The 27,386-nt window shown below is 55.2% G+C and overlaps 4 protein-coding genes across 9 annotated transcripts; 1 reads left to right on the forward strand and 3 right to left on the reverse strand.

Annotated features, from left to right (window-relative positions):
• Positions 1–752: 752 nt before the first annotated feature.
• Positions 753–6,578, reverse strand: MRPL10 (mitochondrial ribosomal protein L10). Its single transcript, XM_043470203.1, has 5 exons — positions 6,448–6,578; positions 4,371–4,540; positions 2,988–3,152; positions 2,590–2,734; positions 753–1,721 (listed from the first exon to the last, which is right to left on the reverse strand). Exons 1-5 carry the CDS (start codon positions 6,497–6,499, stop codon positions 1,465–1,467), a joined length of 789 nt encoding a protein of 262 aa, XP_043326138.1. The 5' UTR covers positions 6,500–6,578; the 3' UTR covers positions 753–1,464.
• Positions 5,347–11,201, forward strand: LRRC46 (leucine rich repeat containing 46). Of its 5 annotated transcripts, none has more exons than XM_043470155.1 (10): positions 5,347–5,441; positions 6,335–6,738; positions 6,912–6,986; positions 7,087–7,195; positions 8,468–8,591; positions 9,488–9,534; positions 9,819–9,928; positions 10,119–10,188; positions 10,355–10,503; positions 10,706–11,201. In XM_043470155.1, the coding sequence occupies exons 3-10, from the start codon at positions 6,977–6,979 to the stop codon at positions 11,074–11,076; spliced, it is 990 nt and encodes a 329-aa protein (XP_043326090.1). In that variant the 5' UTR covers positions 5,347–5,441; positions 6,335–6,738; positions 6,912–6,976; the 3' UTR covers positions 11,077–11,201. The 5 variants fall into 5 exon arrangements, with proteins under 5 accessions (XP_043326090.1, XP_043326107.1, XP_043326126.1 ...); XM_043470172.1 differs by having other exon boundaries at positions 8,483–8,591; XM_043470191.1 differs by having other exon boundaries at positions 10,633–10,992.
• A 504-nt stretch (positions 11,202–11,705) lies between these two features.
• On the reverse strand, positions 11,706–15,451 carry SCRN2 (secernin 2). The gene is made up of 8 exons (XM_043470142.1): positions 15,332–15,451; positions 14,774–14,947; positions 14,287–14,468; positions 13,528–13,727; positions 12,866–13,081; positions 12,556–12,721; positions 12,285–12,465; positions 11,706–12,025 (listed from the first exon to the last, which is right to left on the reverse strand). Exons 2-8 carry the CDS (start codon positions 14,945–14,947, stop codon positions 11,867–11,869), a joined length of 1,278 nt encoding a protein of 425 aa, XP_043326077.1. The 5' UTR covers positions 15,332–15,451; the 3' UTR covers positions 11,706–11,866.
• Positions 15,452–19,763: 4,312 nt separating this feature from the next.
• Positions 19,764–25,959, reverse strand: SP6 (Sp6 transcription factor). 2 transcript variants are annotated; one of them, XM_043470217.1, is made up of 2 exons: positions 25,545–25,959; positions 19,764–23,349 (listed from the first exon to the last, which is right to left on the reverse strand). In XM_043470217.1, the coding sequence occupies exon 2, from the start codon at positions 23,289–23,291 to the stop codon at positions 22,164–22,166; it is 1,128 nt and encodes a 375-aa protein (XP_043326152.1). In that variant the 5' UTR covers positions 23,292–23,349; positions 25,545–25,959; the 3' UTR covers positions 19,764–22,163. The 2 variants fall into 2 exon arrangements, with proteins under 2 accessions (XP_043326152.1, XP_043326162.1); XM_043470227.1 differs by lacking the exon at positions 25,545–25,959 and adding an exon at positions 24,656–24,735.
• Positions 25,960–27,386: the final 1,427 nt, after the last annotated feature.

The raw sequence follows: 27,386 nt of genomic DNA on the forward strand, positions 1-27,386 counted from the left end.
AGCTTACCCTTCAGGGTCTTTTCTCTCTCAGACGCTCTGCTCCATTCAGAACCTCGGCACCGTTCCAGCCACCCCAGGAGGGCGCTGTTAGCACCTGGCAGGATTCTGGAGTCAGGGAGAGCGCTGGGCAGCACTGGCCAGACTAGCTCTGGCACCCAGGAGCCTCAAGGGCCTTTTAATTCTTTATGTTGATTGAGCATCCCTGGGCGAGGGGCACAGAGCTGGGCATGGTGGGAAGCTGATCCTGGACCAGGGAAGGAAAAGCTGCCGCAGATCGCCACTGCCAGAGCAGCGTCTGCCCAGGACCGAGGAAGCTGCGGCACTGCTCCAGGTCCCAGAAATGATCCACGGCCACCTCCGTGCATCACCCATGTCCACCTGGAATGGGCTCCCATCAAGGACAAGGGCGGGCTCCGAGTTAAACATCCTCCATGAGAAACTTTCAGTTCCCTGAGATCTGGATGAGGCCTCCTACTAAGAGCCCTCAGACCCGGGCGTTAAAACAGAATCCTGGTTTTTCCTCCCTCAGCTCTTTTGGTTTGAATCACCTGAGACATGTCAGTCACTTAGTAAAGCGGGCAGCTGCCTTCAAAAGGACAAGCATGTAAGCAGTGTCATATGTGGGAGCAGGTACAGGGAAGTGACAGACTCGGACATGGGAAGAGGCAGATGTTCTAGGAAGGGAAGTGAGTCAGAGATGACCCTGGGAATATGTCTACAGGGAGGATAAGCTTATAAACAGCAAAACACAGTTAAGTAAAATGCATTTCACTTTATCATAAAGCAGTGCTCCCAACCTTCCCATGACATGACACACCCCGAGGGTACACAATTAACACTCAAAGCACTCTTGGGACCCTAACGAGAAAGTTCTAGTGTAGAAAACCAGGGGAGCATCTTTACAGCTGCAAAAAGCCTGGTTCAGTCCCTGTGCTGCCTCTTACTAACAGCATGACCTTTTCACAGGCCATTTAACTTCTTTTCCCCCACGGTCTTCCTCTCTGTGAAATGGGGATAATGTGTGAGACATCAAGGAACTAGCACATGTAAAGTGGTTAGCAGTGAGCCTGGCACAGCAGGCTCTCAACAGATGCCATTCTCAGCAGAATTAACTGCTCAGCTGAGCTATTCTGGCACGTAGGAGCCACGAGGGGCTGGGCTGGGAGGTGTGTGCAGCAAGGCACAGTGAACACAGGAGACAGGGCTTCTCTGCCTTGGACCTGGAAAACGGAAAGAGATGGCTCCTATCAGGTCCCAAGTTAGGAAAACTAGTAACAAACATACTGATTACAAGCCTCCATTCTGAAATGGAATTCCCCTACATCTCTGGGTGGCCATGTACTGGAAGAGATCACTGTCAGTAAAAACCAGGGAACAACGCCACTCCCCAGCCTACGTCCCCCATGTCTCCAATAGCCAACAGGGCAGAGTGTATTTATGGGCCGGCTGGGTGCAGGAGGCTGGCTACGAGTCCTGAACAGGGTTGGGAGGACCCGGCTGCGCGCTGGCTGGCAGGACGGCGTCCCCCTCGTGCTGCTGTCTGGTGTACTGATCCAGCAGGGCAGTCAGCTGGAGGGGGTGGTGCTGAAGCAGAGAGTGCGTCCGGGCTGTGAGCAGGGCGAGTCCTCCCACCAGCTCCCCCTGTGCCAGGGCCAGGCTAGGGAGCTTGGAGTAGTTGATGAAGCCCTGCCTGCTGAGGATGGTGTCGTCAATGCAGCCACCTAGAAGGACACAGGATCAGCGAGGCTCCCACACGTGATTTTCCTCTTCAAAGACAATGGGCTCCCCCTAGGAATTTGCTCTCCACCGCCCTTTTCTACCTCCCAGCCATCCCCCAAGTCCAGTCTCCACCTGTGTCCCACCCCACTCCCAATGTTTCAGATCAGTCCCCTCCTCTCCTTCCTAACTTTTCCTGGAAAACCCTTCCATGTATTACGTAATCCCCACAACATCAGTGTTTCCTCCTAAACTTCCTTGAAGAACCATTGAGTGTGTGTTGATGGAGGCGGGGGTGGAATTTGTATTATCTGTTATTATATACACAGATTCCTGCCCCACCAACAGATAGCATTCTCTAAAAGAAGCACCTTCAGGGTTTCTCAGCATCAGAGGAATCCTGAACCTCAGCCCCCTTCCCTTGGCCTGTTTAAGTATCTTCATCTGTGTGGGTCTCAACACCCACCCCCTTACTGGACTTCCCTGGTGGCTCAATGGTAAAGAATCCACCCGCTAATGCAGGAGACCCGGGTTCAACCCCTGGGTCTGGAAGATCCCCTGGAGGAGGAAATGGCAACCCACTCCAGTATTCTTGCCTGGGAATTCCCATAGACAGAGGAGCCTGGTGGGCTCTAGTCCATAGGTCGCAAAATAGTCAGACACGACTTAGTGACTAAACAAACAACAAAACACCCCCTGACTAGACTCCAGGTGTCTGAACGCCCCCTCCCCAGAGTGACAGAGGCAGGCCCCATTGTGAGAAGGGGTCCCCTCCAAGCACAGCCACAGCGTTACCCACACAAGCCCTGAAAGTGACACCAGGCTGCAGGAGCACCCACTCCACTTCAGCCCTGCCGCCAACTGACTGCTCACCCAGCAGCGGCAGGAAAGGCACACTCTTCAAGATGCGCACCATCTCCTTGACCTTGGGTTCTTCACTGACCAGCAGCAGGTTGTGCCCCACGAAAAGGGGCAGCAGGTTTTGGTATTTGGAATCCTCCAGGAAGGGCTTTAGGATCTGGACCGGCAGAAGAGAAGGGCTTACTGGGGTCGAGTAGCAGGAAGAGTCACCCACGTTGGTCACAGGCCACACCAGGCTGTGGGCTCAAGCTAATGAAGGTCTCCTCAACCCCTAACACAGTTCAGGCCCCGGACTAGAGAGCGGCCATGTAAGGGGGCTGGGAATGCCACTTCTGGGGAGAGATGCTGCGGTCTGACATGGGGGTGGATCGGGTGGGGAACAAGGTGGGGAATGAGAGTCCGTTCCCTACCTGGTTGGGGAAGACCTTCATCAGGATCTTGTGCTTCCGTAGCCGGTGTCGCATGAGAAGCTTGTCCTCTGCGCTCATAGCCACGTTCTGGCAGACAGCTATCATTCGGTTGTCTCGGAAAACTGCGGCTATCTCCCCACGGAGGAGCCGGATGAGGCCTGTCTCCTGAGGTCAAGAAGGCAGGACCGAGGGGACATAAGCTGCCCCTTCTAGTACTCCTTACTCCCTCAGGGATGGGTGCCGGAGCTCCCATTGATGCCCAAGTGACGATTAGGGCACAGCAAGGAGAACCGGGCCCCTGACTCTCAGAGACACGTTCTCTCACTCCACCCTTTCATTTCCATTTGATAACTGCAGGTTTCAGAGCAGTATTTTTATTATTTTACAATTTGATACTATCATCTTTTGATGGCACCATGCGGCTTGTGGGATCTTAGTGCCCCAACCAAGGACTGAACTCAAGCCTTTGGCAGTTAAAGCGCAGAGTTCTAACCACTGGACTGCCAGGAAATGCCCTGGAACAGCATTTTTTCCCCCTCAAACGTTAAACTTTTTTTTTTTTTTCAAACGTTAAACTTTTTATGTTGTATTGGAGTGCAGCTGATTAACACTGTTGTGGTAGTTTCAGGTGAAGAGCGAAGAGACTCACCCATACATATATATGTAGCCACTCTTCCCCAAACCCCTCTTCCATCCAGGTTAGCACATATCATTGAACAGAGTTCCATGTGCCTAGAACAGTGTTTTTAAAACCTGAGAACACTCAGTCCCTTTGAAATGGACAACAGTCTGACCCAGCTAATGTTATTTTGATAATAATATTGTCAAAATTACTTAATTAGCCCTCTGACACTGTTCTCGTGTTGAATTCTTTTATCAATTTAAATACAAGATTACTCTTTTGCAGTGTTGATTCAAAATTGAGGTATTTTCACAGAACAAGACTTCATTTTCTCAAGACAGTGTTTCTCAAAGTTGACAACTTGGGGAATTGAGAACCACCATCAAGTTAGCAATACTCCACTGATCTTTCTGTCCTTTTTCAAGGACCAAAAACTTTGTATTGTTCCTCCAAGAAAACCTGGAAGCTTCAAGATCGGTGGGATGTTCTCTCTTTTCCTCACCTATGTGGAGACTTTCAAGCACACATTTTTGAAGACAAGAATGAAGGAAACCCACACCTGTCCAATCCACTGAGTCCAAGAGGCCAACAGAGAATCAAGGGCAGATTTCATTTTAAAGGATCTGAACTCTGGGATCAAAGTGGGGAAGTAACAATGTGGATGACCATGTCCTAGAGTGCTACTTCATTATGGCCACAGAGACAAGATCACTTTAATCCACCATCCCACCACCAGGCGACATGCCCAGCCTCCTCCTCACCTCCTGCGGGGGGCTGGGAGGGGACAGCAGGCATCTTGGGTTGACAACAGGTTTGGGGGCAATATACTCAGTCACAGCCATCAGCTTCTGCCGCTCAAAGTGCATCACACGACGGTGGCGGGTAACAGCCTTGGAGCCATAGCGGATAATCTGGTGGGTGGGCAGCCGGCCTGGGAGATAAAAAGGGCCATGTGGTGAGATGTAGCCTCTTGGAAGCCTTAGTCTGCTCCAGAGACAAAGAATCCACCCTCTATGCATGGAGCTCACAAAGCTAGCCTTGGCATTGAGTGGAACAAGGAACTGTCTGCTGGAAAGCCTGAATCCCCAAACCTTTTCTTCTCTTTAATGGGTGACCTTAGCTCACGTGTTTCATCCTGGAGGAGCCCACTTCTCCGGCTCTTCTTTATGCACAGAAATGAGGAAAAAACAGGAACAAAGGAGAAAGTATTTCAAACACATTTTTAAAAGGGAAGAGTTGAACAAACTTTTTCTTAAGTGACCAAACAAAAATGTTATGTTTGAGAGCTATATGGTTTGTCGCTACTACTCAACTCTGCCACTGTATCGTGGAAGCAGCCATAGTCACTATGTAAACAAACAGATGCAGCTTGTTTCTAATACAACTATGGAGAAAAGACACTGACCAGTCCTGCCATAATTTGCCAATTTTAAGCCAGTGGTTCTCAAAGTATGCACTACCACCACCTCCCACCCCAACATCAGCATCACCCAGGAACTTGTTAGAAATACAAGTTCTCAGGCCCTGTCCTAGATCTCCTGAGTCAGTAGCTCTGAAGAGGGGCCCAGAGAACAGTGTGTTAACAAGCCCTCCAGGTGATACTGATGATGGTTGAAGTTTGAGAATCACTGCTTTAAGCACTACTCCTTCCCCCAGGATTTGAAGCAGGAGAGAAAAGCTATACTGTTCTCATATCTTCTCCCAAACAAGTTTTCCTTCTCTGTACTTTTCTTGTTTACAGGCATTGCTGCAGAGCACCCCTCAGAAGACAAGGGGGACACTCGAAATACCAAGGCTAAAGAAACCCCTTCATTCTCAACAAAAGGACTCAGGTTACAGCTTCCCATTTTCAGCACTCCCCAAGCCTAGGATGGGATCTCAAAGAAAGTTTCAGTCAGAAGGTGGCTCTAATAATCAGAGCATGGAGATTTTGCTGAAGTGAGAGGTTTTCTTGCTAGTGGCCACAAATCCTAATTGTTGAGAACACAAACTCTGTATCAGATGGAACCAAATTTTTGCAGTTTTATTGAGATATAATTGACACACATGGAGCCAATTTTCAATCTTTCTCTGCCACTTACTGGCTGTGACCTTGACCATTCAACCAGTTTCTTCACCTGTGAAGAGGGGAAGAGAATGCCTTCTTCATAGGATGCTTTGTGATTTAAATGAAATACATGTGCTTATCACTGTGCCTGGTCTATATAAGGTACTCAAAATCATTCATTGAACAAATATCTACAGCATGCCTACTAATGTCAAGCCCCATGCCACCTGCTGGCTATGCTGAATGAATACGGTTCTGCCTTGATGGAGTTTAAAGTCTAATAGAGAAAACAAACAAATGCAAAAGTACAGTTTGTGATGAGGTGGAGGGGTCAATAAACAGGGTGACAGATACAGCCTTAACAGGGGAGATCTTCTTTGCAGAGGGTGGCTACGGGAGGCCTGAGATCTTAATTTCTGGAGGCAGAAAAAACTGGGTAATGGGTTAAAACCCTAAACAAAGCAGGGGGACTAGGGGATAGAGAATAAGTACTGTGGTTGTCCCCGACGCTTCTACTCTGTTGCTGTTACTACCAGCATCTGGAACCACAGGAAATTAGCTCAAGCCAGCGATCTTCATAGGCTGCTTTAATGTTTAAACGAAATAATACATGTAAAGTACTTATCACTGCGCCTGGTCCATATAAGGTTCTCAAAAATCACTCATTAATATCTACAGTCATCGGGAGCTGTCTGGGATCAGAAATTTGGGGAGAGGACCAGCAGCAGAGGAGGGAGACGAGTAGAGAGCATCGGCCACAACGCGCCGCGAAGACATGGGCCGCTCCTTACCCGCCTGGGGTAGGAGACCCCCTCGCAACATCCCAGCCACGGCCGCAGCCATCGCCACCGGAAGAAGGAGCGGGAGATGAGGGCGACGGAAAGAGCTGAGGATTGTGGGTAGTCCCAGGACCGGAAGCGGGGGGAGGAGCCGCCGGCTGGAGCAGCAATCCGCCTGCGCCGAACCTGGCACCTGCGAGCCCGCCCCCCCCCGGCGCGTCATCAGGCGTCCGGTCTCCTAGCAACGACGCCTCGAACCGCTCTTTCCATCCGTCCGCACCGCTATCTACCTACAATCCCCCTGTAGGCCGCCTGGAAAGCCCCTATACACCCCACAAACTCCAGATCCTCCACTTCGATTTACTTTCGTCTTCTGCCCCACCCCAACAATTAGCTCTGAATCAAGCCCTTTCCTCTGTCCCCCAATTCTCTGAGCTTCTCTCTCCTCATACCACCCTGGATTCTTCTATTCCCAGGGCCTGTCCAAGCTGCTCTACTTCTCTTGGTTCCAATCGCTCCGCAAGCCAGCAACTTTTAGATCATGCCTGGAGGTGAGTAGGGAGGTGAGATGGTAGGTAGAACAGTTGGTTAACAGTAGAGTCAGGCCTCCAAGAACAAGGAAATGTAACAACTGGGCTCATCTTTTCACAGCTAAACTTGCCCAGAATCCAGAGGAAGTCAGTGGCGTGTGCATTACTGAAGCCCTCATCACTAGGCGGAACTTGGCCTTCCCAGAGGATGAGGATCTGTCAGAGAAGATGTAAGTGCACCGGAGAGAATGGGGTGCTGGAATGTTGAAACACACAGAATGACCAGTCCCCTGAGCTCTACTGATTTGTCAAGTTACTTTTGTCCCTCTCTTTATTTACTCTACACATTCAGTCAGTGGCAACGTCCAGCTGATTCTTCCTCCTTAAAAATCATTCTCTTTTTCACTATGCCCCCTCAGTTGCTTTAAATAAGGGTCTAAAGTCATCACTTCTCAACGAACTCTTAATTAGTCTGTCTGCCTCCAGTCCAGGCACCTCATACTGTTGCCAAAATGATCCCTTTAAATAACAAATCTGATCAGACACTCCCTGATAGGACCTTCCTTAACTTCCTAGCACCTCCAGAATAAAATCCAAACACTTTAGCCTGGTGCCTTTTCAACCTTATTTTTTGCCACTCTCTATAAGTGTGATTCCTCTAAGACCCCATGTTCTCACAGCTTAGCACTTAGTACTCAGAGTGGTACTGGGGTGGGTGGGCAGCATCTGCATCACCTAGGAGCTTGTTAGAAATGAAGAATCTCAGGCCCATTTACTGAATCAAAATCTGCACTTTAACAAGACCCCCTAAGGGACTCATGGGCACATTGCAGTTCAAAAAAGGCTGGAATCACACAGACTATTCCTTCTGCTTGAAATGCCTTCTCATCCCCCCTCTCCTTCCAGCCTAACTCCTACTTATGTGTCATCTCCCCCAGGAAGCATTCCCTGAATCCCTCTGGATTCAATGTATAGTCTATGTACTCCCTTAGTCCTCTGCACATGCTTCTGTCATCCACTTGTCATAGATGTTTGGCCAGCTTCCCTAGTAGTGATGGGCAGGGACTCTTTCATTTGTCTCTAATGGGCGTTCAGTAAATGTTGCGGGATTCATGAATGGATGGGTGGAACAAGTGATTTTCCTTCCATGGAACACTCTGAAGGGATGTGAGGAAGGATCTCCTCTCTGTCCCAGCCCCTGCCTCCCCAACCCAAGCTGGCTGGAGGAAGTCTGCCCCCACCTGTGCAGGAACCATAAGCTGCCATCACCCAGTTTCCCAGTCCAAGGACTCTCACTCCCCTTTCACCCTTATCCCTCCCAGTGCTACTGATAGATACTGAGGTCTCCAAGTTAACCCAGGTTCCCAATCTAGGCCCCACCTCATGAGTCAAGCAGGTGTCCCTGACATCTGATCAGAGTCACTGAACCATCCATCCCTCCTTGAAACACCCTCCCCTCCATCTTCCTGCTAAGAGACCACAGAAGTGGCACTCCGTCACAGCACCCATTTGCCCAGGTTCCACACGCTTGCTGAACTGCAGACTGTTCGCCTGGACCGGGAAGGAATCACCACTATCAGGAACTTAGAGGGCCTCCAGAATCTTCACAGCCTCTATCTGCAAGGGGTAATGTCCTGCCTCCTGCCCTTCCTTCTCCCTGGGGAGGGGACTCCATCCCCTGTGAGCCATGTCTGTTTAATCTGAAAGACGCCAACCAGGTCATCTTGCCCATTTACTGGTGTTCAGGCAGGCAGACCTTCACTGAAACAGTTTCCAGATGAATTAGGAATTCTGTTCAACTGAAAGACCAGTACACCTGAAAGGGATCAGAATTCTGCTGAATTGAAAGACCAATGCACCCAAAAGAGATCCTGACCATGCTCTCGAATCACTGTTTTTCTATCAGACACTTTTCTTGTTCTAGAAGTCCTAGATGGTGTCTGTCCTAAATCTCTCATGTTATACAGCGCAAGTCCATTTCCTGTTTTGAAGGAAAGGAAGAGGAAGCCATAAGATTTCTCTGCATCAAAAAAAAAAAAGATTTCTCTGCATCCTTCAGAACCTCGAAGGCTTTTTGGTGGGGGTGGAGAGGGGGCAGTTAATCTCTAGGCTCCCTCAGGTTGAATATACCCAGATCCCTCCAAGTTTCCCCCACAGACACTGGCCAGATCAAAGGAGTACAGGTTTGCTCTTCCCTTTGTGTGTGCAGTCCACCACCAAGGCTTTTCCGTTTCCTGGCTCCCCCTTGGTTCCGTTTCTCTGATGTCCAGGTTGTGGGGTGATCAGGGTATTTAAATCAAGTTTAGCCAGCCCCACATTTATGTCCTCAGCCATCGACTTGGAGAAAGCAAATCATCCCAAGGCACTCACAACTTGTTCAAGGAGTGGGGTGATCATTCCCAAAGGGCCAGGTCTCCAGCCTCAAGAGCAGACACGGTCCTAGGTTTAGGGCTTTGTCCCTTTAAAGGGACCCCACTCAGCTGACCTTACCTTGGTTTCCCCACCTTGGTTTCTTCCTGCAGAACAAGATTCAGCGAATTGAGAACCTGGCCTGCGTCCCCTCTTTACGGTACATGGTGCCAGGGTTCCGGCAGGGTTGGGGGAGGGGAGAAGAGCTAGAACGAAGGGGAGGAAACCTGGAAATACTCCAGAAAACCGGCTCAGATGTCCCTAAGCCCGGCTGCTGGTCAGCCAAGGGCCCCACAAGCCTAGCTCTGCTTCCCTCACCCCAGGAGGCCCTGCGTCCCCACTCCTCCAGCTGCTGAGCCAGGGGGGCCCGGGCACCTGGGGGCCCCATCCCTTCCTCCAGCAGTTCTGTGATTTAGCTGTCTCTCCCCCTCCCTTCCCCTACAGCTTCCTGTCTCTGGCAGGAAACCAAATTAGGCAAGTGGAAAACCTCCGTGACCTCCCACACCTCCAGTTTCTGGACCTTTCTGAGAACCTGATAGAAACACTGAAGCTGGGTAGGAACGCCTTTGTTCTGGCTCATGGAATAAGTCCTGGGGTGCCCCCCCTCCTCTCTGCCCTCCTCCCTGTGCTTGCATCAGCAGCACATCCTCCAGGGGGCCTGGGGGGTGCTGTGCAAAGGGGCAGTGGCTTTGGACTGGAAGGTGGGGGTGCGAACCTCATCCCCCCTCTCTTTGCTGTGTGCAGATGAATTCCCCGAGAGCCTTCTCATCCTCAACCTGGCTGGAAACAGCTGCACCAACCAGGATGGCTACAGGTGAGGAGGAACTGCTGGTTCCTGTGTTGACCTGACCACAGGCCCGTCTTCTAGCTCAAGCACACCACCCCTCCCGGTGTGGTTGCTGCGGCTTGTGTCTGCACATCCTCCCAGCTCCACACCCGGGGTACCCTCCTGGGTCACCTCTGCTCTTTCCGCCCCGCAGGAAGCTGTTGACAGAAGCCCTGCCACTGCTCCTAGACCTGGACGGGCAGCCAGTGGCAGAGCGCTGGACCTCGGACGAGGAGGACGCAGCCTTGAGTGATGAGGATGAGGAGTTCCCAGAGCTGAGAGGCCCATTCTGCTCAGAACGAGGTGACCCCTGCTTTCCAAAGTGTGCAGCTGCCCTGTGGGGTCCGGGAGAAGCTCAGACGGGCAGTGGTGTCTGGGGAGGTGGTCCCAGGGCCAGAACAGTCCTTCCCAACCTTGTCTCCTTCCCTCTAGGGGGTGGTAGGGGAGAGTTCGCTTTTGCCAAGCCCGGAGCTCTATCCGCCGCCCACCATCCCGCCCCTCACAGGCTTCCTCAAGGAGCTGGAGCAGGAAATGAGCAGGCTCCGGGGGCACAGGCAGCAGACAGCCCTGCTGGAGCACCAGCTGAGGGTGGAGACGCAGCCCGCCCTCACAGACCTCCCCCTGCTGCCGGGGGCACCCATGGCCGGGGATAGCAGCCCTTCCGTCACCCCCATGCAAGAGAAAGAAACATCCCCAGAGCCTGCTTCCCTGCCACAGCCCTCCTCTACCACCAAGAAACTGTGCCCTCTGGCTCCCAGGAGCCAGCAAAGCACTCTGCAGGCAAGGAAAGAGGCCAGAGCGGCCGCAGCCCCCAAAGCCTCTCTGGCTGGGGCCCCCTGCACAACCAAAACTGTGACCAAAAGAATCAAGAAGTGAAATGCAGCCCATGGCTATCAGCGAAGCCCCAGGCACACGGAGGAACGGGGAGTGGGCTTCCCCTCGGCCTGAGAGCCCTGGCCTGTGGCAGGAGCCTGTCCCCAATAAAGCATCTCCAGACCCTGCATGTGTCTTCCACATCACTTGGGGCATCTCAGGGGAAGCTGTCAGTAAAAAGCACCCAGAAACAATGGCAGGAATACAGAGCCTGATTCTAAGGAACAGGATCTTTCAGGAGCTGCCCAAGGGACTGGCACCCCACCTCGGGGCCCCTACCTGGCTTCTGAGCCGGCAGGAGGAGGGCACTGCCTGGTGGAGATGCCATCTCACAGTAGACACATCACATACCACTGCCCCCCTCCCCCACCAGGGACTGCCCTTCCAAGATTCAAGCCAAGAACCAAAATTCTAATTCTCCCCATGAGCAGCCACCTGCTGTACCAGCCATGCCCCTCCCATGTTCCCACACCCACATGCTGGGGGCCACCTCTTCTCCTCCCAGGTTCCTCCACCACCTAAGTCAGAAGAACGTGCTGCCCAGCAAGGCTCCCAGCGGCCCTGCAGCCACCTCAGGGCTGCCCTTTGTCCTCTCTTGGCCCTCCCACCCCCACTGGACCTGGACACTGAGCAAGAAAATAAGACACATTTATTAGGGCGAAGGCCGACCTGGCCACTCAGAACAAGGCTGGGGTGGGGGGCAAGGTGAGGGGATTGCTCTAGCCCTCTACCCCAGGGGTCCTGTGTCCACCACAGCCCCCTGCACCCCAGGCCAAGTCAAGAGGGGCCGGGCTCAGGCATATGCCTGGCTCTCCTTCTCCACAAAGGCCTGGAAGAGGCCGCCCAGCTCCTGGGCGGGTGGAGCACACTCCCTGGTCAGCAGCCCCCGCACAACCGCCAGGCCTTCCTGCTCCAGGTTCCGCTGTTTCTGCCGAAGCTGCTGCCCCCGAGCCTGCCCAGGAAAGGCAGCGATGAATCCCCGGGACAGGCTTCCCTCCGGATTACGGGGTAGGGGCAGATGGCTGCCATCTCACATAGCAGGAGAAATTATATACACCCAACATTCTCTAGAGCTGACTTTGAAGGGAGAGTCTCCTCTCCTCAGCTCTAGAGTCTCCTTCGCTCCCAGTTCCCCTCACATTTCCAGAGTCCCAGTTGGGGTGGGGGAAGTGCGTCATCCCCCCAGGGTAGCCCCTCTTCCCCGGGGTTACCTGCTCACTCTCCATCAGCCCCAGGGCCACCTGGTGTCCACGGTAGAGGGGGTGCCGGCGATCCACCCGAGTCTGGAATCGAGGCAGGGTCCGAACAGGGTCCTGTGCTCCAAAAGTGGGGGACAGCACCTGGGGGGCCTGGGCTGCCCCCACCCCAAAGATGAAAGGTTTGAAGACTGACCTAGTGGGACAAGGATGGAGGGATAAGGGCTCTGGCACCCTTCCATCACCCCTGCTTGGGGCGGTGCCCCCAGCTTCCCCACCCTCTCACCGAGACGGGTCTGGTGTGGCAGTGAGGAAGTGCACGCAGGGCTGGGAGGGGTCCCGGGGCAGCACGGACACCATGCTGGCCGTGGTGCGGAAGCCCCCAGAGTCCATGCAGATGCCGCTCTCCTTGTCCCTGAGGATGCCCATCATCACCTCTGCCGTGATACCCCCTGCCAAGGAGGACACAGTGAGGGCCCCCCGGGGGCAGAAGGGGGCCCTCCGGCCTCAGAGGAAGCCCCCTGAGGCTGTGGGAGGGAAGAGAGCTGGGCCCCCCGCTGACCACTCACCGACCACTCGATGGTCCACTCACTGACCTTGTTGCTGCTGCAGCAGCTCCCGGCCGGCCCGGAAGCGGGCCTTGGCAGCCTCCATGCGCACAGGCTGCTGGCTTAGGGAGAAGACCTGGGCAAAGTCAAAGGTGCCCTGCCCGTCCCACCAGCCCTGGGCCCGGGCATGGGGCCGGAGCTCAGGGTGTTCTGCCGAGATGTCCGTGCCGATGCTCAGCTGGTTGGAGATGTTGCGGACCCCCTCTGCGGAGGAGATGGGGAGTCGCTCATATATTCTGGAGCTCCTATCCTGTGCCAGGCACTCAGCTAGGCGCCGAGAACACAGTGGTGAAGAGAACAAGACAACCCTCGTGGAGGGGACAGATAAACCGATCACATGAATAAACGAGAGCCGGCAGCTGCAGGGAACATCATCATGAAGGGACCCCAGCTTGTGTATAAGGGAGAAGCCTGGCCACCAGGAAGTCCAGGAAGGCTCCCCAGAGGAAGCTGCAGGCTGAAGCACAAGAGGACTCCACCAAGTGAGGGGGGAGGTGAGGTACCCGAGTGGGCTCATCTCCCACGTCCCTGGACGTCCCCACCACCCGAGACATTTGCACCTGGATCAGGCCGTCCTTGCCCCCACCATCATTCCCACCCCAGAAAGGAGAATGCTTCTGGGAGGCAGGCCCCAGTGCCAGGCCCCTCACCCTGGATCCTCTGTGCAGCCCACAGCCTCCCCGCCGTCTCCAGCACCCAGGCCTCAGTCCGGTCGGCCAGCAGGAAAGTGTTGTGGTAGCAGAATGGCGTGGGGTCCTCCCGGCAGCTGCCCCCCTGCCCGTAGTGCTCCAGCAAGACTGTGATCACGTGCAAGGCCTCCCGGGCAGAGCTGCCCCGTTCCAAAGCCAGCCTGGCACAAAGAGTCCAGAGGACAGAAGGGCGATGGGGTATCAGTGCTGATGGCAGAGCTTCAGTGGACAGAAGAGTCCCAGAGAGGTTTGGTGATGAGCCCGTCACAGAGAAAATCGCCACCATCTAGAGGCTTGTGGTTTTCAAGCTGTGCTCTGAGGGGTTCATGAAATGGACTGAAACACATTCTTGGAGGAAGAAGTGCCCTGAGCTCTCCAGTCTCTTCTATCAGAGCTGCTCCATGTTTACTGGTTTTACAAACGAAAATTCTTCATGAGATTTCACTTGAAAATAAATTTCCTTCTATTGAAAAAAAAGTTAAACCGCTGCCCTATTTCTGGGCCAAGAGACACCCAGAGCTGGCCACATTTGGGAGCTCCTCACCAGACTGTGGAGATGGGGCCAGGAGAGGGGAGGGGCGGGGGCAGCCTAACTGGGGAGGATGACACAGTGGGCAGAAAAGGGGAGTGAGGTGCTTGGGGGCAGGGACTGTGGCCTGGGTCAGTATTCAGCCCCAGATTTCTGGTGTATTGAGGGGATGAAGGAGGGCAGGTCCACACCTGAGTAAGTCCATTCCCAGCAGGGCTTCCCCTTCCCCGACTGGCTCCTTGGTCCACACTGCCTCATTGCCAATGCAGACCCCATGCTCGTTGGCACCCATCTCAGCCCCCCACAGCCAAGGAGGGCGGCTCAGGATCACAGCATGGGTCTTGGACACCTGTTCCACCTCAATGTAGGTGCACTGGAGATGAGGGAGAGAAAGGGAAAATCGACTTAGAAAGGGGGAAGGTACCTATAAATTGGTGGCGCTGTGCCAATCACCCTACACAGCCCTTTGAGGAAGGTCTTATTATCCCCATTATACAGATGAGAAAACTGAGGTCGACAGAGGCTAAATAACAGGTTAGGTCCCAGTCAATAGACTCAAAGCTCATGTTCTTTTCACCACATCTGGTAGCTTCTCAGGTGGAGGGAACAGAGGAGGAAGGTTTTAGAAGAATACCTAGTTCTGCCACACCTCCCAGCACTCTATAAGGCCTAACCCACCTGGAGGCGGCTCCCAGGGGCGTGCGTGGCTGCCGGTACAAACACCACCTCCTGCACCTCATCCCGGGGCCGGTCAGAGTTCTTGGCAAAGATCACGGCCGGGAGGGCCGAGGCCGGGGGCACGGAGGCAAAGCAGTCGCAGGAACATGGGGTGTCAGGGCTCCACGATGCCATCTGGGGAGAGATGGGGATGCGTGTGTCCCTCTCAAGCCACCTTTGCACCATCCTCACCGAGGCGCAGTCCTAGGGAGCACCCCTCCCAACACGTGCAGACCCTAGGGGAAGACCCTGCGACGGGTGTGCGACGCACAGCACCGCACGCATGCTCGTTGCTCGGCGTGCGCGAAGGAAACGCCCACTCTCTCCACGGCGCTCCAGGTTTGGGAATCGGCAGACGGGCGCAGACCGCACGCTCCGAGGGCCCTGCTCTACTCGGGAACGTAACACTTCAGCGCAGTCGCAGGAGCGCCTCCCTCGCTACCCAACCTCTCTCCAAGAGTCCCAAGCCCCTCTTCTGTCGGCCCTTTTCTCGCTCGCCCAACACTTTATGCTCCTCACCCTCTCTCCGTGCAAATCCCCAGCTTAGTCCGGAGTCCTACAGCCTCCGCTTCAGGTATGGTCTGTCCCAGGGGCGGAGGCTCCTGGAAGTGACCTGGAAGACTTCGGCCTCGGGGGCGGAGTCGAAATCGAGCGCCTGTAGTTCTTCCGTTTGCCAGCAGAGCGCGCGCCAGCACCACTTCTTGGAGCGAAGCGGCCTTCGGAGTCCTGCTTGCTGCCTGCCCTACCCGGGTGCAGCTTTTAGGCCGGATAAAGGCTGCGACGAATCCGCTAGTTTCTCCAGTGGGGTCACTGTCGGGAGAGGGAGCCGGAGGTGGAAAGAAGCCCATGTGAGAAGGGAAGAAAGGAAAACTTGGCTGATCTGTTAGAGAATGTGGACTGCTAGGGCGTCTGGAGATTAAGGAAGCACCTCAGCTACTTGTGACCTAATCTGAATTCCAAAGGCACAATTCCGGGCTGGTGCACCCTCCCCCGCATCCCCTGTCCCCCTGCTCCTCCCCATCTCCCACCTCCCACTCCCCAACCCCTCAGAAATAAGATCGAAAAGAAAGAAAGATCGACAAGAGTGGTCACAGGCCAGGAGGCCTGTGAGTAATTTAGGTGAATTCCTTTAAAACTTTTAAAGTATATATACCTGGTGGCTCAAATGGTAAAGAATCTGCCAGCAATGTGGGAGACCCGGGTTCAATCCCTGGGTGGGGAAGATCCCCTTCGACTACCCACTCCAGTGCTCTTGCCTGGAGAATTCCATGGACAGAGAAGCCTGGGGCTACAGTCCGTGGGGCCACAACGAGTCAGACACAGCTGAGCAACTAACTCATATGCACAAAATCCCCAAAGGCCAATTCTGCCCCACATTGCTCAAACTCATTGGAAGTTAGCTTTGAAAGAAAATTTGGAAATTTCTAGTTCAAAGATTTGTAACCGAAACAGCAAAGGAGAAATCTTGGCCAAGGGGGCATATATCCATATGGAGGTGGACTCTGATCTCAAATATTCTGCTTTCCAGGTCATTTTCCTGTACAAATCATCCCCATAACCAGCATTTAAGTGAATGCATCTCACTCCCATTTGCTTTATGGAGCCCTCTGGAATGTGGGGATCTAAGACACTGCAGATTATATACTTCACCCACGTCCACCCTGCCAACCAATCAGGGCTGCTGCTCAGACCTCTGGCCACAGCATCCCAGCCTGTTGTCATTCCTGGGATGGGACTGAAGGTGGAGGTGGAGGTTTCCCCAGGAGGCAGGCTGTGGGCAGCTGTGGGACTGATGGCTGGGGAAACCTACAAGATAAGGCTGTTGGGACATCTGAAATCCGAGACATTTTCCTTTTTAAAAAGATTATTTATTTTGCCTGGAAAATCCCATGGACAGAGGAGCCTGGTAGGCTGCAGTCCATGGGGTCGCTGAGTCGGATATGACTGAGCAACTTCACTTTCACTTTTCACTTTCATGCTTTGGAGAAGGAAATGGCAACCCACTCCAGTGTTCTTGCCTGGAGAATCCCAGGGATGGCGGAGCCTGGTAGGCTGCCGTCTATGGGGTCGCACAGAGTCGGACACAACTGACACGACTTAGTGGCAGCAGCAGCAGCAGCACATTTTGAATGCTCAGTAATATCTGCTGAATAAATGAACAAATGAGTGTTGACACACACACAAAAAAATTTTTTTAAGATTATTTATTTATTTATATTTTATTGTTCTGGGTCTTCGTTTCTGTGTGTGGGCTTTCTCTAGTTGCAGCGAGAGGGGGCTACTCTCTAGTTGTGGTGCCTGGTCTTCTCATTGCGGCTCTAGAGTTCAGGTGGGCTCAGCAGCTGTGCTGCACCTGCTTAGTTGCCCCGAGGCATGTGGAGTCTTTCCTGGACCAGGGATCTAACTGTGTCCCCTGAATTGGCAGGCGGATTTTTAACCACTTGGAAAGTCCTGAGACATTTTCTGATTGCCTCCAGCTAAACAAGGTTGGTTCCCAAGAGGGTGCTGTTTCCAGGGAAATGGGTGTCACTTTCAGAAAAGGGACTGCCACTTGAACAGAAGGTTGACCTAGAAGCTGGGCTGGAGGGAGAAAAGCATTACCTGGAACTGTGCAGACCAGCATCTCATCCTGCTCCTTTTTCCTGCTATAACATAGCACCGCAGGCCTCTTCGGGCAGGCCACTTTACCTGCCTCAAGGGCCTCAGTATCTCCAGTAACGAATGAAGGCATTGGACTAGATCAGTGGTTCTGAATCATGGTGAGGAGGGATTATATTTCAACCACACAACTCCCATTGCATAGCACAATACTTTAATACTCTGCTTCTCAAAGTGTCTGAGGATTGCCAGCATCAGCATTATCTGGGAGCTTGTTAAAAATGCAGAATCTCTGGCCCCACCTCAAACCTACTAAATGGGAATCTGCATGTTAACAAGACCCCCAGGTGTAAAGTTTGAGAAGCGCTGCTCTGCTGCACCCCCAAGGGACATAATTTGGTGGGATGCTGGGGCGTGAATCGGGGTTTCTGGAAAAACTTCACGGATGGTTCTAATATGCCCTCTTCCAGGTGGGAACAACTGGACTACTTGGTTCCTGGGATTCTTTTCAAACCCACACTGCTCAGATGCTGAGCAGTCAGACTCGCTAGGGTTAATGGGACGTGAAGGCTGCTTCTGGTGTGATGTACAGGGTGGGGGTGGGGTCTTGAGGTTGCCACCGGACGTCATTCCAGAAGCAAACATCAAGGCTGTGTGGTGATCAACACTGAATACCCACCTCGCTGGGCTGGAAAGCCAGTTCATGTCGTGCACTTCCCCAGGTGCCCGCTGGGGGGCAGGAACGGGCAGGAGGAGAGGCCTGGGGCCGTGGCTGCTGGTTCCCCTGTCACTTTCCCAGTCCTGACTCCACTCACCCACCCTAGAGGGCTTCTACTCCCACTTCCCAGGACAGAAGAGAGTGGCTCAGACACGTTGCCCAGAGGGATCAGACCCATGTTCCTATTTCCCAAACTTGCTCTCAGCCCCTCTAGGACTGTCCTGCCGGGGGGAACAGAACTGAGGGGTCAGAGGTGGTCCCGGGCCCCACTGCGGGGTGAGGGGGCAGCCAGGCAGCATTGCTGCCAGGGCGAGCGACAAATCGTCATAGCCCCACCAAAGGCCCCCGCTAAGAATGCAGGTCAGCGGGAGGAGCTGCCAGGGGAGGAGGGGTGGCCCCAGCCCTGCCCAGACAGGCCCAGCCGGCCCCGCAGCTGCCCTCCTGTCCCCTGGGGGCAGCGATGGGGGGCAGGAGGAGAGGATTCTCCAGTTTCCTGGGGTCTGAGTCCCCAGAACCAGGAAGACGAAAAGAAGAGTAGCAGGGAGTGGAGTGGGCCTGAGGTCACAGGAACGCGCCTCCACCCAGGCATCTAAGTCCAGCAGCATATGAAAATAAACATTTGGCCCCCTCACCAGTCTGCTGTCCACTGTAATCCCTAAATCATGCTGATGCCCCCATTTAAGAAACTTTGGGACATCAGACTGTCCCAAACAACCTGGTACCAGACTTGGCTCTGAGAAAGTCGGTAGGGTTAGAGGGAGAGGAATAGGAGTCCCACTAGGGTAGATAATTTTGGCCATCATGTAGGATGGGAAGATGGAAGAATATAGTAACCTACTCTGCACCCTTGGAGCCAAAAACTGATCCCTATCAACCTTCTTAGGTTTGGGACTTTGGAGTCATGAGGCTTTTACCGTGACATGTGTCAGGCACTGACTGCACCAGGCACTGAGCAGCCTGGAAAAGTATGCGTTCGCGCATATCTGGGGATGCCCCATGGACCCACTGAAGTACTTCTGCGCATACCGTGATTGTGTAACTGTGGCGGGTCTCTAGCTGGGAGCTGCAGTAGGAACCTTTCCTTCATACTTTCCAGCTGGGTGGGAGCCCATCAGATATCTGGGCTGCCTTTCATCACCTTGTCCCTGATAGGGATCATCCTGAGTGAAGAAATCGCTGTCAGTCACCCCCACCTCGCTCACAACCAGAAGGCCTGATTGACAGGCACACCCCCACAGGAGTGGGGAGAGGGGGCCAAGAGGCTGGCCATCTCTGGGAAGGCAGGGAACCAGCATTCTTGGTGGGGGAGGCTAAAGAAGGGGCTTGCATGTGGAAGAGGAAGGAAATATCTAGAATCTTTTCATCTCCACAGGTGAAGAACAGGGAGGGACAGTTGGCCCAGCTATCAACCCCGAGGGAACCCCACCCTCCTCCTGCACCAACAACCTCGGGGCAGGGCAGGATCCGACCCTGCTATCAGCTCAGCTCTGCCCCCAAACAAAGGGAGGGGAGGCTGCCCAGGGCTGCGGGATCAAAGAGAAGTGTCCACCCCACCCTGTAGCCAGCCTGGTCCTCACTGCTGAGGGACCCTGAGTCAAAAAGGAAGCCAGAGCTGGAAGACAAATGAAGCAGTGATGTGGTTGATGACTTTATTATGGCATAAAAAACACAGGCCGCTTCTTCCTCCTCCTCCCCCCCACCCCCCTAAAGTGGGTTCACAGCAGTTAAAGGAAAAAAAAAAAAATCCTACATTTCTCCTCTAGGGGGCTGCCTAGAAGGGGGCAGACAGCCAAGCAACCTTGGGCTATAAAAGAGGGGAGAAGAAAACCTATCCAAAGCCCTCACCCGCACACCTTAGAGCTCAGGGCCTCCATGGGGGGAATATCCACACCCCCTCCCCAACACCCACTAGGGAATTCCCCTGAGAATGGTCACTGGGAAAGACTGTCCTGGTGGCACAGGGAGGGGGTGGCTGGTTTCGATGGGTGGAGGAAAACGGCATCTCACACCCACGGAACCCTCTCTCCCTCCCCCTTGTCCACCGGGCCAGGCAACCTGCAGGCACTGCCCATTCTCTGCTGCCCCCAACACTCTCCACAAGGAAAGGGACCTCTGCTCAGATAAGCAGGAGGTAGGGACAGAGGGAGCATAAAGACAGGACGTGACTTCTGAACCTACCCCATGGGTCCTTCAGGGAGAGTCACCCTATCCCTCATAAGAAGGGCTCTCTTCTACACAAACATATTCCCCCCCAGATTTCAGCCCCACTTCCCAAAAAGCACCCAGTCCTTGGACTGGGCTCCAGCATCCCCAAGGAAAAGATGCTATGGGCCTTAGGCCAGAGGACCTTGGCTGGGTTGAACAAGACGGGGCCTCCCTGGCTGGAGACCCCAGGCTCAGTAGAGAAACACACATACACACAGAAATACACACATACATAGGTACACACAACATGCACACACATGTCCTAATATTAAATAAAATACCCTTTGCTTATAACTTAAAAAATCAATACACAACTAACCCTTGCATAGGGCTCTGGGTGGAGAAAGAAGGGCAGGGAAAAGGGAGGTCAGGGGAAACCTTAAAACCTCTATCTGGAGCCTGGGAAAGCCCACTAGCTCCAGCGTCCTATGGCCCACCAGACCCTTCCCCCATCAGCTTCCTTCCAAGTGCCTGGCTCAGCCTCTGCTGGCTTCCCCCTGCCCCACATTCCCCACTCCAGGATCACCATCAGGATGTATTTCTAGCATCTAAAGAAGGGAACAGGGATGTTTCCTGGACATCACCTCAGAAGGCAGACCCCTTCCAACGAGAGAACCTCTTCATTTGGAAGGGGAGCCTCCTAACACACTCTACAGGAGGAGCGAGGCTGGTAGGCATCGGGAAAGGGGAGGGTCGAGCGAAAGAAATAGTGGGGCTTAGCTTCTCCCCTAAGAAGCAGAGAAGAGAAGATGGCCAGGTAGGGACAGACTTCTCCACTCAGAGCCAAACAGTTGGAGGTGGACATTCCCACCTAACTCCACGCAGCCAAGATAACCCTCTTCCTTCTATCCCTAAGGGGAAGGCAAATGCCGAGGGACCTAGGGTGAGGAACTACATCAGTTCTGGAGCAGGGGCTCCTGGCTGCCTTGAAGCCCTACCCGGGGTGACAGACCATAGTGGGCTACTGAATTTTATTTTTATAAAGACCAAAAGTTAAGGTCTGAATCAGAGTTAGAAAGGGAAAGGCTTAGTTCCACTTCCTGACCAAATTCCTTTCTCCTGTTTTTTTAGAAGAGACTTCCTTGCTCAACCCCCACATCTAGCTCTCTCCTCCACCCCACTGGTCTTGCTGGAAGCTGTCGCGGATTCTGGCCCTCTTCCCCTCTTCCTTCATGGCTCCATCAGACTGGGTCTGGAAGGCTTAATAAGGAGGCACATCAAAGGCGTTTACTTCTGTGGCGACAACCCTCCTAGCCAGATAGAATCTCCTCCCTTAGGGGGACCCCCAGCCTCTGATACCCCATCTCAGCTCTCCCTCCGGAAACCCTGGGGTAAAAGCAATCTAAGGGGGATGAAAGGGACCCGGGGCGCAGGGCGGCTCTGGAGGCCCTTTTATGTCCCGGTTCCCAGGCGCTAAGGACGTGTCCAGACAGCTACCCCCAGCGCCCGGGGCGGCCCCATTCCCCTCTGCTCCCGGGACACGCCGTCTCCTCCAACCTGTGCCCTCCGCCCTCCAGCCGCCACAGGGGTATCCCTCCCCAGCCCCCAGCCCAGGGCCATGAGTGAAACAGAGAGGAAGGGGAGAACTGACCGGCATGCACGGCTCCTCCCTGCCCAGTCAAAACAGTCAAACGCGCCTGTCCTGTCCAGCTCCAGAGACTGCGAAACCCCTAGCGCCCCGGTTCCCTGACCCCCACACCACTTTTCCTGCCTCTCAATAAATAACCCCTTTCTCCTCTTACTCAAGCCGCCCCCCACCAGGGCATCAGGCCCGAGGGCTCTCTTCTGATGGCCCCAGGGAAGACCAGCGGGGAGGCAGGACGGAGGAGCTCAGTTGGAGGGAGCCGCGCTGCCCTCAGCCTCGCGCTTGCCTTTGCCCCCGGGGGGCTCCACTCCGCCAGCCTTGCCCTCTGCCGCCGCTGCCCCGGCTGCCTCCTCTTTGGTGCCCTCGTGGGTTTTCATGTGTTTGGCCAGGTGGTCGCTGCGCATGAAGACCCGGCTGCAGACGGCGCAGGGGAACTTCTTGGTGCCGGTGTGGGTCTGGAGATGGCGCTGCAGCTCGTCAGAGCGCGTGAAGCGCTTGCCGCAGAAGAGCCAGTTGCACACGAAGGGACGGTCGCCGCTATGCCAGCGCAGGTGCGCCTTCAGGTGTGACGTCTTGGCGTAAGCTTTCCCACAGCCTGGGATGTGGCAATTGTGCAAATGCTTCTTCTTGCCCCCATCGGGCCCGCATGGAGCCCCCAGTCGCTCCGCCTCCAGGCAGTTGGGACAGCGGCAAACGGTCTGGCCTGAGCTGCGGGGCACCGACCGCCGGGAGCCTTTGGGCCGGGCCGCCCCGTCCAGACTGGTATCCAGGCCCTGGGACTCCGGGGCGGCCGCTTCCAACGCCTTCGCCCCGTCGGGAGGCCCCAGGAGGTGCTGCCCTCCGGCGGCTGGGAGGAGGTGGTGCGGGTGTGGGTGGGGCGGCGGGGCGCAGAGCTGGTGGTCTCCGACGTAGCCCCCCAAGCCAGCCTGAAGCGCCCCGGGGTGGCCAGGTGAGGTCAGCGCGCTCTGAGCGTGGGGGAGGTCCATCCAGCTGGTACCCGGATGAAGGTCCCACCACGAGCCATCCTCGGTGCCTGGGTGTGTCGGCCGGAACCACGATTCGTAATGGTGTGACATGTCCGGCTGCAGGAGCTTGGAAAAGGGTCCCGGGACCAAGGGGCTGTCGTTTTCCAGGTCCTCGCAGGTTACCCGAGAGGAGGCCCCCGGCAGCTCATAGCCCTGTGAGAAGTCCACCTCGGGGCCCAGCGGGAGGCTCTGCAGCTCTCCAGGCTGCAGCGGGGAGGGGTAGTCCCCGGCCTCCGGGCTCGTGTGGCCCTGGTATGTTTGGAGAGGCTGCAGGTCGAGGCGCGGCGGGGAGGCAGCAGGCGCGTCCGTGTGCTGGCTGCCCAGAGAGCCGCAGACGGCGGTTAGCATTGCCGGGATCCGGGGTGGGATGGGGGACAGGGATAGTCAAGGGCACCTCAGGTGGGACCTAAAGGAAGCAAAGAAGAGACAAAGTGAGGGAAGTAACTGGCTCATTCTCCTTCCCAGCCCGATCCCCTCCTGGACCAAGTGCTCCTTTCCCACCCCCAGGTGAAAAGCGGAGAAGGCACCTCTGGGTGTGGACTAGGAGTGCTAGGAAGGGGTGAGGGTGCGAGGCCCTCCACCCGCGGCAGACGCTGATAGTTCACCTTCTCCTAGGTGATTCTTCCTATAGGACCCAGCTCATCCTGGGAGTTGGGCTGGTCCCAGGTGAACAGGTCAGATTTACCTAGATTACAGTTCTAGAGCTATCCTAGCTGCCCAGCTGGGTGTGAGGGGCATTGGCATTGCTCCCATCTCCCTCCCCCCAAACTCCCCCTGCAGATCTGCTGCCCTCCAGAATGCAGAATCTAGGCTCATCTCTAGTTTAAGTCCTCACCTTAACTCGGGACTAAGCTGGGGAGAGGGAGGTGTTCTAACCCAAAGCTTAAAGTGACCTGACTTCCCAAAGACCCAAGCAGGTTCTGAGGTTTTAGAAAAAGAGCCCTCTTTCCATCCCTGAGGCATGCTCAGTGAAGAAGAGCATTTCTCCGCCCTACACCACTCCCCGCAGCTCCCTGCCTGGCTGGATTGCCTCAGCCCCACCAAACCCACTCCCATACCTGGCCCCCATTCCCTTTCTCTTTAGCAGGACTTCACCTTCCTGGGGTACAGCTACAGTACCAGTTTTCAGAGGACGTCTCTCCACCAGAGAAAGCTAAGCCCTCTCTCTGGCCTGACCTACACCAGTGCCCAGCCAGCCTTCTGGCTGCTACCCCTGCCCTCCTCCAATCTAGGGGAGACCCAGATATGAGGCTTGGAGGGGTCTGCTGCCCCCGAGAAGGGGTCAGCCAGAGAAGAGCTTACCAGCAAGGGATTCAGGGACAGAGTGGGGGAAGCAACAGGAAAAGCCAGAATCGCACAGAAATTAAGAGGAAGAATTACCCAGAGATATTATACAGGGAGTGCATTCTAGACTTGGGTCGTTTTTAGGAGCTCTCCACATGATTCTAACATGCAACCAAGTGTCGAGAACCACTGCTCCTGGCCAATCCTCTTATTTTATTTTTCAATCCTCATTTCAAAGAAGAGGAAACTGAGCCATAATTGGAAAAGTCACTTGAAAAAAGACATTCAATCTATTCATTCAATCAACTAGTTTGTATCTCCGTGAGCCAGGTCTCTCCATTCCTGGTCTATTTCTCTTTCCTTAAACCACTGGGAACCTAAAAACCACCCCCCTCCAGAAAGAGTGGGCCCCTTTCTGGAACACGTACCTGTCACTTGAAGGTCCCCCTCATCTCACCACCTCTCAGTAAGATCTGGGAGCCCTGCCCTGATGCCTGGAGTGTGTGAGTCCGGGTGCCTGGGCCTTCGCTGATTGTGGCGGGAGGAGACGCAGTGGTTTAGAGCAGGGATTTTTCCCTCCCAAATCAGTATTTGGATGACCTTACTATCTTCTGCTTCTGGGGGGCCAGGGAGGTCGTCTAGGTTGTCTGGGAGAGGGAGGAAGAAGGGCACTAGGGCGCCTACTCAAGCTTCTGCTGCCTCACCACAAGAAAGGAACTGGGTGAAACGGCAGGAACAGAGCCTCAGGCCCAGGCGGGGCAGCCCAGAAGGGGCTGGGTGGGAGCAGTGAGGTCTGGGACCCTAATAGCTTTTGGCGCCTGGGAACTGCCCCAGGGGTTGGAGTGGGGGTTGGGGGACGAGCTAACGATCCAGGCTCCAGAGTGGCCTCTCCAGCCACAAGGCCAGGGAGCCCAATCCTGGAAGGCACTAGCCTGCTATCGAGCTCTCGGTAAGGGAGACAGCCGGGCGCGTACCCGGGCTTGGCGGCTCCCCAGGCGGGAAGGCGGGTAGAGAGACACCCTTCTTCCCTCTTCCGCCGGCTGCCTCTCCCATCACCGGAGCTCAGGTGGTTAGGACTTCCGTACTTCCAGTCCTCAAGTTTCCAGTCCTCCAGCTGTCCCAGTCGCTCCAGTTTCCCCAGTCTCCAGCCTCTCCCTTCCGCCCCGTTTTCACTCCGCCGGGGCTCTAAACCCCTCAGATTCTTTAGGACCACCTCCCCCGAGGCCAGAGGAAGCTGCGGCGCGTTCCGGGCACGTCTTTCCGAGGAGATCCCTAATGCGCGCGCCCCTTGCCGCCCCGACCCGGGCGGGCTCCTACCTCGAGTGTGCGCTCGGGCTCCGGGGCACGGCAGGCTGACGCGCTCCCGATGGGCGCTCTTGAACCCCGCGCGCCAGCGGGCACTCCAGCGGCGAGCGGCAAGAGCCGAGGGCTAGCGGGGGCAGCGAGCAGACCCGGCGGCGGGCGGCGGAGGAGGGGCGGAGAGAGGCGGCGGGAGGGCGGAGGGCGGGCGGGAGCCGGCGAGCGAGCGAGCGAGGCCAGCTCCGCCCGTGACTCACCGCGCTCTCTGCCTTCATCCTCTGCCCTGCGCTCCTTTTTCCCCGAATTCACGGCCCCGCCCACCTCACCTGCGGCCGCCTTTAACCCTTGCCGGCTCGGCCCGACCTGGCCGGGCCCGGGGGAGAGGGCGGGAGGGCGGACGGGCGGCGGGGGGCCGATCTCTAACTAGGTCGCACTCCGCCCCCTCCCTTGCTCCTCCTTGGCCCCTCCACTGCTGGGGCGAGGGGCCTGAGCGGGGTGTCTCCCGGGCTCTGGGGCCCGCCCCATCAAGTGGAATACTGCCCTCGAGCTGGCTCGGTTTGGCGGGCACGCGGGACTCAGACCCTGCGGGAATGGAGGAGGAGGCGGGTCCTGAGGGTGATACCGAGTCACCCTAGGGCGCCGTTTGCCTCGACGGCCCTCCACCCACCCGCCCACCCCTGTTGGGCAGAGCTGCCCCAGAACGGAGAAGAAAGAAAGAAACAGGATTGAGCGCCGAGTATGTGTCCGGTCTACCCCAGGCCTGGGCCGTGAGAAGTTGGTCTTGGCCGCTGCCCTCCTTCACCATTCCCCCAGCCGCTTCTCTCCACCACCACCAACTTTCCAGGTTCTTTGCGCTCTCTCTTGCTTCCCGGCTCTCTGGCCACTCACCTTTTTTTGAGTAACCTCCTCCTCTTCTCTTTTCTCTTTGGAGAAGGAAATGGCAACCCACTCCAGTATTCTTGCCTGGAGAATCCCAGGGACGGGAGCCTGGTGGGCTGCCGTCTATGGGGTCGCACAGAGTCGGACACGACTGACGTGACTTAGCAGCAGCTCCTCTCCTCTTCCCACCCATCTGGCCGGTCTCTACCTGCCCCCTCAGCTCTCACTCTCCATCTACCCTTGGGCAGCAACCCCAGCGCCTCCCAGGTCCGCGTCTCAAATACAGTCGCGTTCCCCTCGGACCCGAAGGTTCTCAGCCTGCCCCCAGCCCCTGTCGCCCTCTGGCGCACCCGACTGTGAAAGATGGGTTAGACGCCGGGATAGCCTGGGGAAAGGACACTTCTGCAAAGATTTACGCGACCCCCTTGCCTCACTCCTTCCCAATTCTCATCTGAATGTCTAAACCCAAGGTTCCTAACTTTGGGGAAAGGTCTTGGATTCCTCTGAGGGGAAAAAAAAAAAATGCACAGTACAGCCCTCTGCAAAGTTTCAGGGCGTTTGCGACGCCCACCTACAAACTTCTCTCCAGATCAGAGTTGATTGAGATAACCAGGGCGGATGAGTCGGGGAGTTCCCGTCTCCTCCCCGCCAACCTGGCCTGGGCGCCGGGCTAGGAGGCTCCCTTTCCAGTGGGTGCCTCCCCGGTACTTGCCGCTTCGACCTCCTGGAGTGACTGTTCTATTGCAAGGGGAATTCTGATCAACTTCCTAATTTTTTTCGTTGCCCCGGCTGGCTTTCCCTATGTGCTCTGCCATCTGCTTTTTAAATTTCGTTTTTGTCTGTACATCTATTTCATACAGCCTGAGTGGAATTTAGGCTGATTCATTTTCACAGATAGAGACCCGGTTCCACCGCAGTTGGTTTACCTGTCCTGAATAGGAAGTGCAACTATTAAACTGACAAACTGAGTCCACAAGGCAC

The sequence above is a fragment of the Cervus canadensis genome, chromosome 1 (genome assembly GCF_019320065.1).
Source record: "Cervus canadensis isolate Bull #8, Minnesota chromosome 1, ASM1932006v1, whole genome shotgun sequence".
NCBI lineage: Eukaryota > Metazoa > Chordata > Mammalia > Artiodactyla > Cervidae > Cervus > Cervus canadensis.

Excerpts from the sequence above, each read along its gene's own strand:
- MRPL10 (XM_043470203.1), bottom strand. The coding sequence starts at position 6,499 with ATGGCTGCGGCCGTGGCTGGGATGTTGCGAGGGGGTCTCCTACCCCAG. Across the intron at positions 2,735-2,987 it reads TGAAGGTCTTCCCCAACCAG|ATCCTAAAGCCCTTCCTGGA; the intron begins GTAGGGAACGGA and ends CTGCCGGTCCAG. Across the intron at positions 1,722-2,589 it reads GCCTTTCCTGCCGCTGCTGG|GTGGCTGCATTGACGACACC; the intron begins GTGAGCAGTCAG and ends GTGTCCTTCTAG.
- LRRC46 (XM_043470155.1), top strand. Across the intron at positions 8,592-9,487 it reads ACAGCCTCTATCTGCAAGGG|AACAAGATTCAGCGAATTGA; the intron begins GTAATGTCCTGC and ends TTCTTCCTGCAG. Across the intron at positions 9,535-9,818 it reads GCCTGCGTCCCCTCTTTACG|CTTCCTGTCTCTGGCAGGAA; the intron begins GTACATGGTGCC and ends CTTCCCCTACAG.
- SCRN2 (XM_043470142.1), bottom strand. The coding sequence starts at position 14,947 with ATGGCATCGTGGAGCCCTGACACCCCATGTTCCTGCGACTGCTTTGCC. Across the intron at positions 13,728-14,286 it reads CTGGGAATGGACTTACTCAG|GCTGGCTTTGGAACGGGGCA; the intron begins GTGTGGACCTGC and ends TCTTTGTGCCAG. Across the intron at positions 12,026-12,284 it reads GGCTGATGGAGAGTGAGCAG|GCTCGGGGGCAGCAGCTTCG; the intron begins GTAACCCCGGGG and ends TTTCCTGGGCAG.
- SP6 (XM_043470217.1), bottom strand. The coding sequence starts at position 23,291 with ATGCTAACCGCCGTCTGCGGCTCTCTGGGCAGCCAGCACACGGACGCG.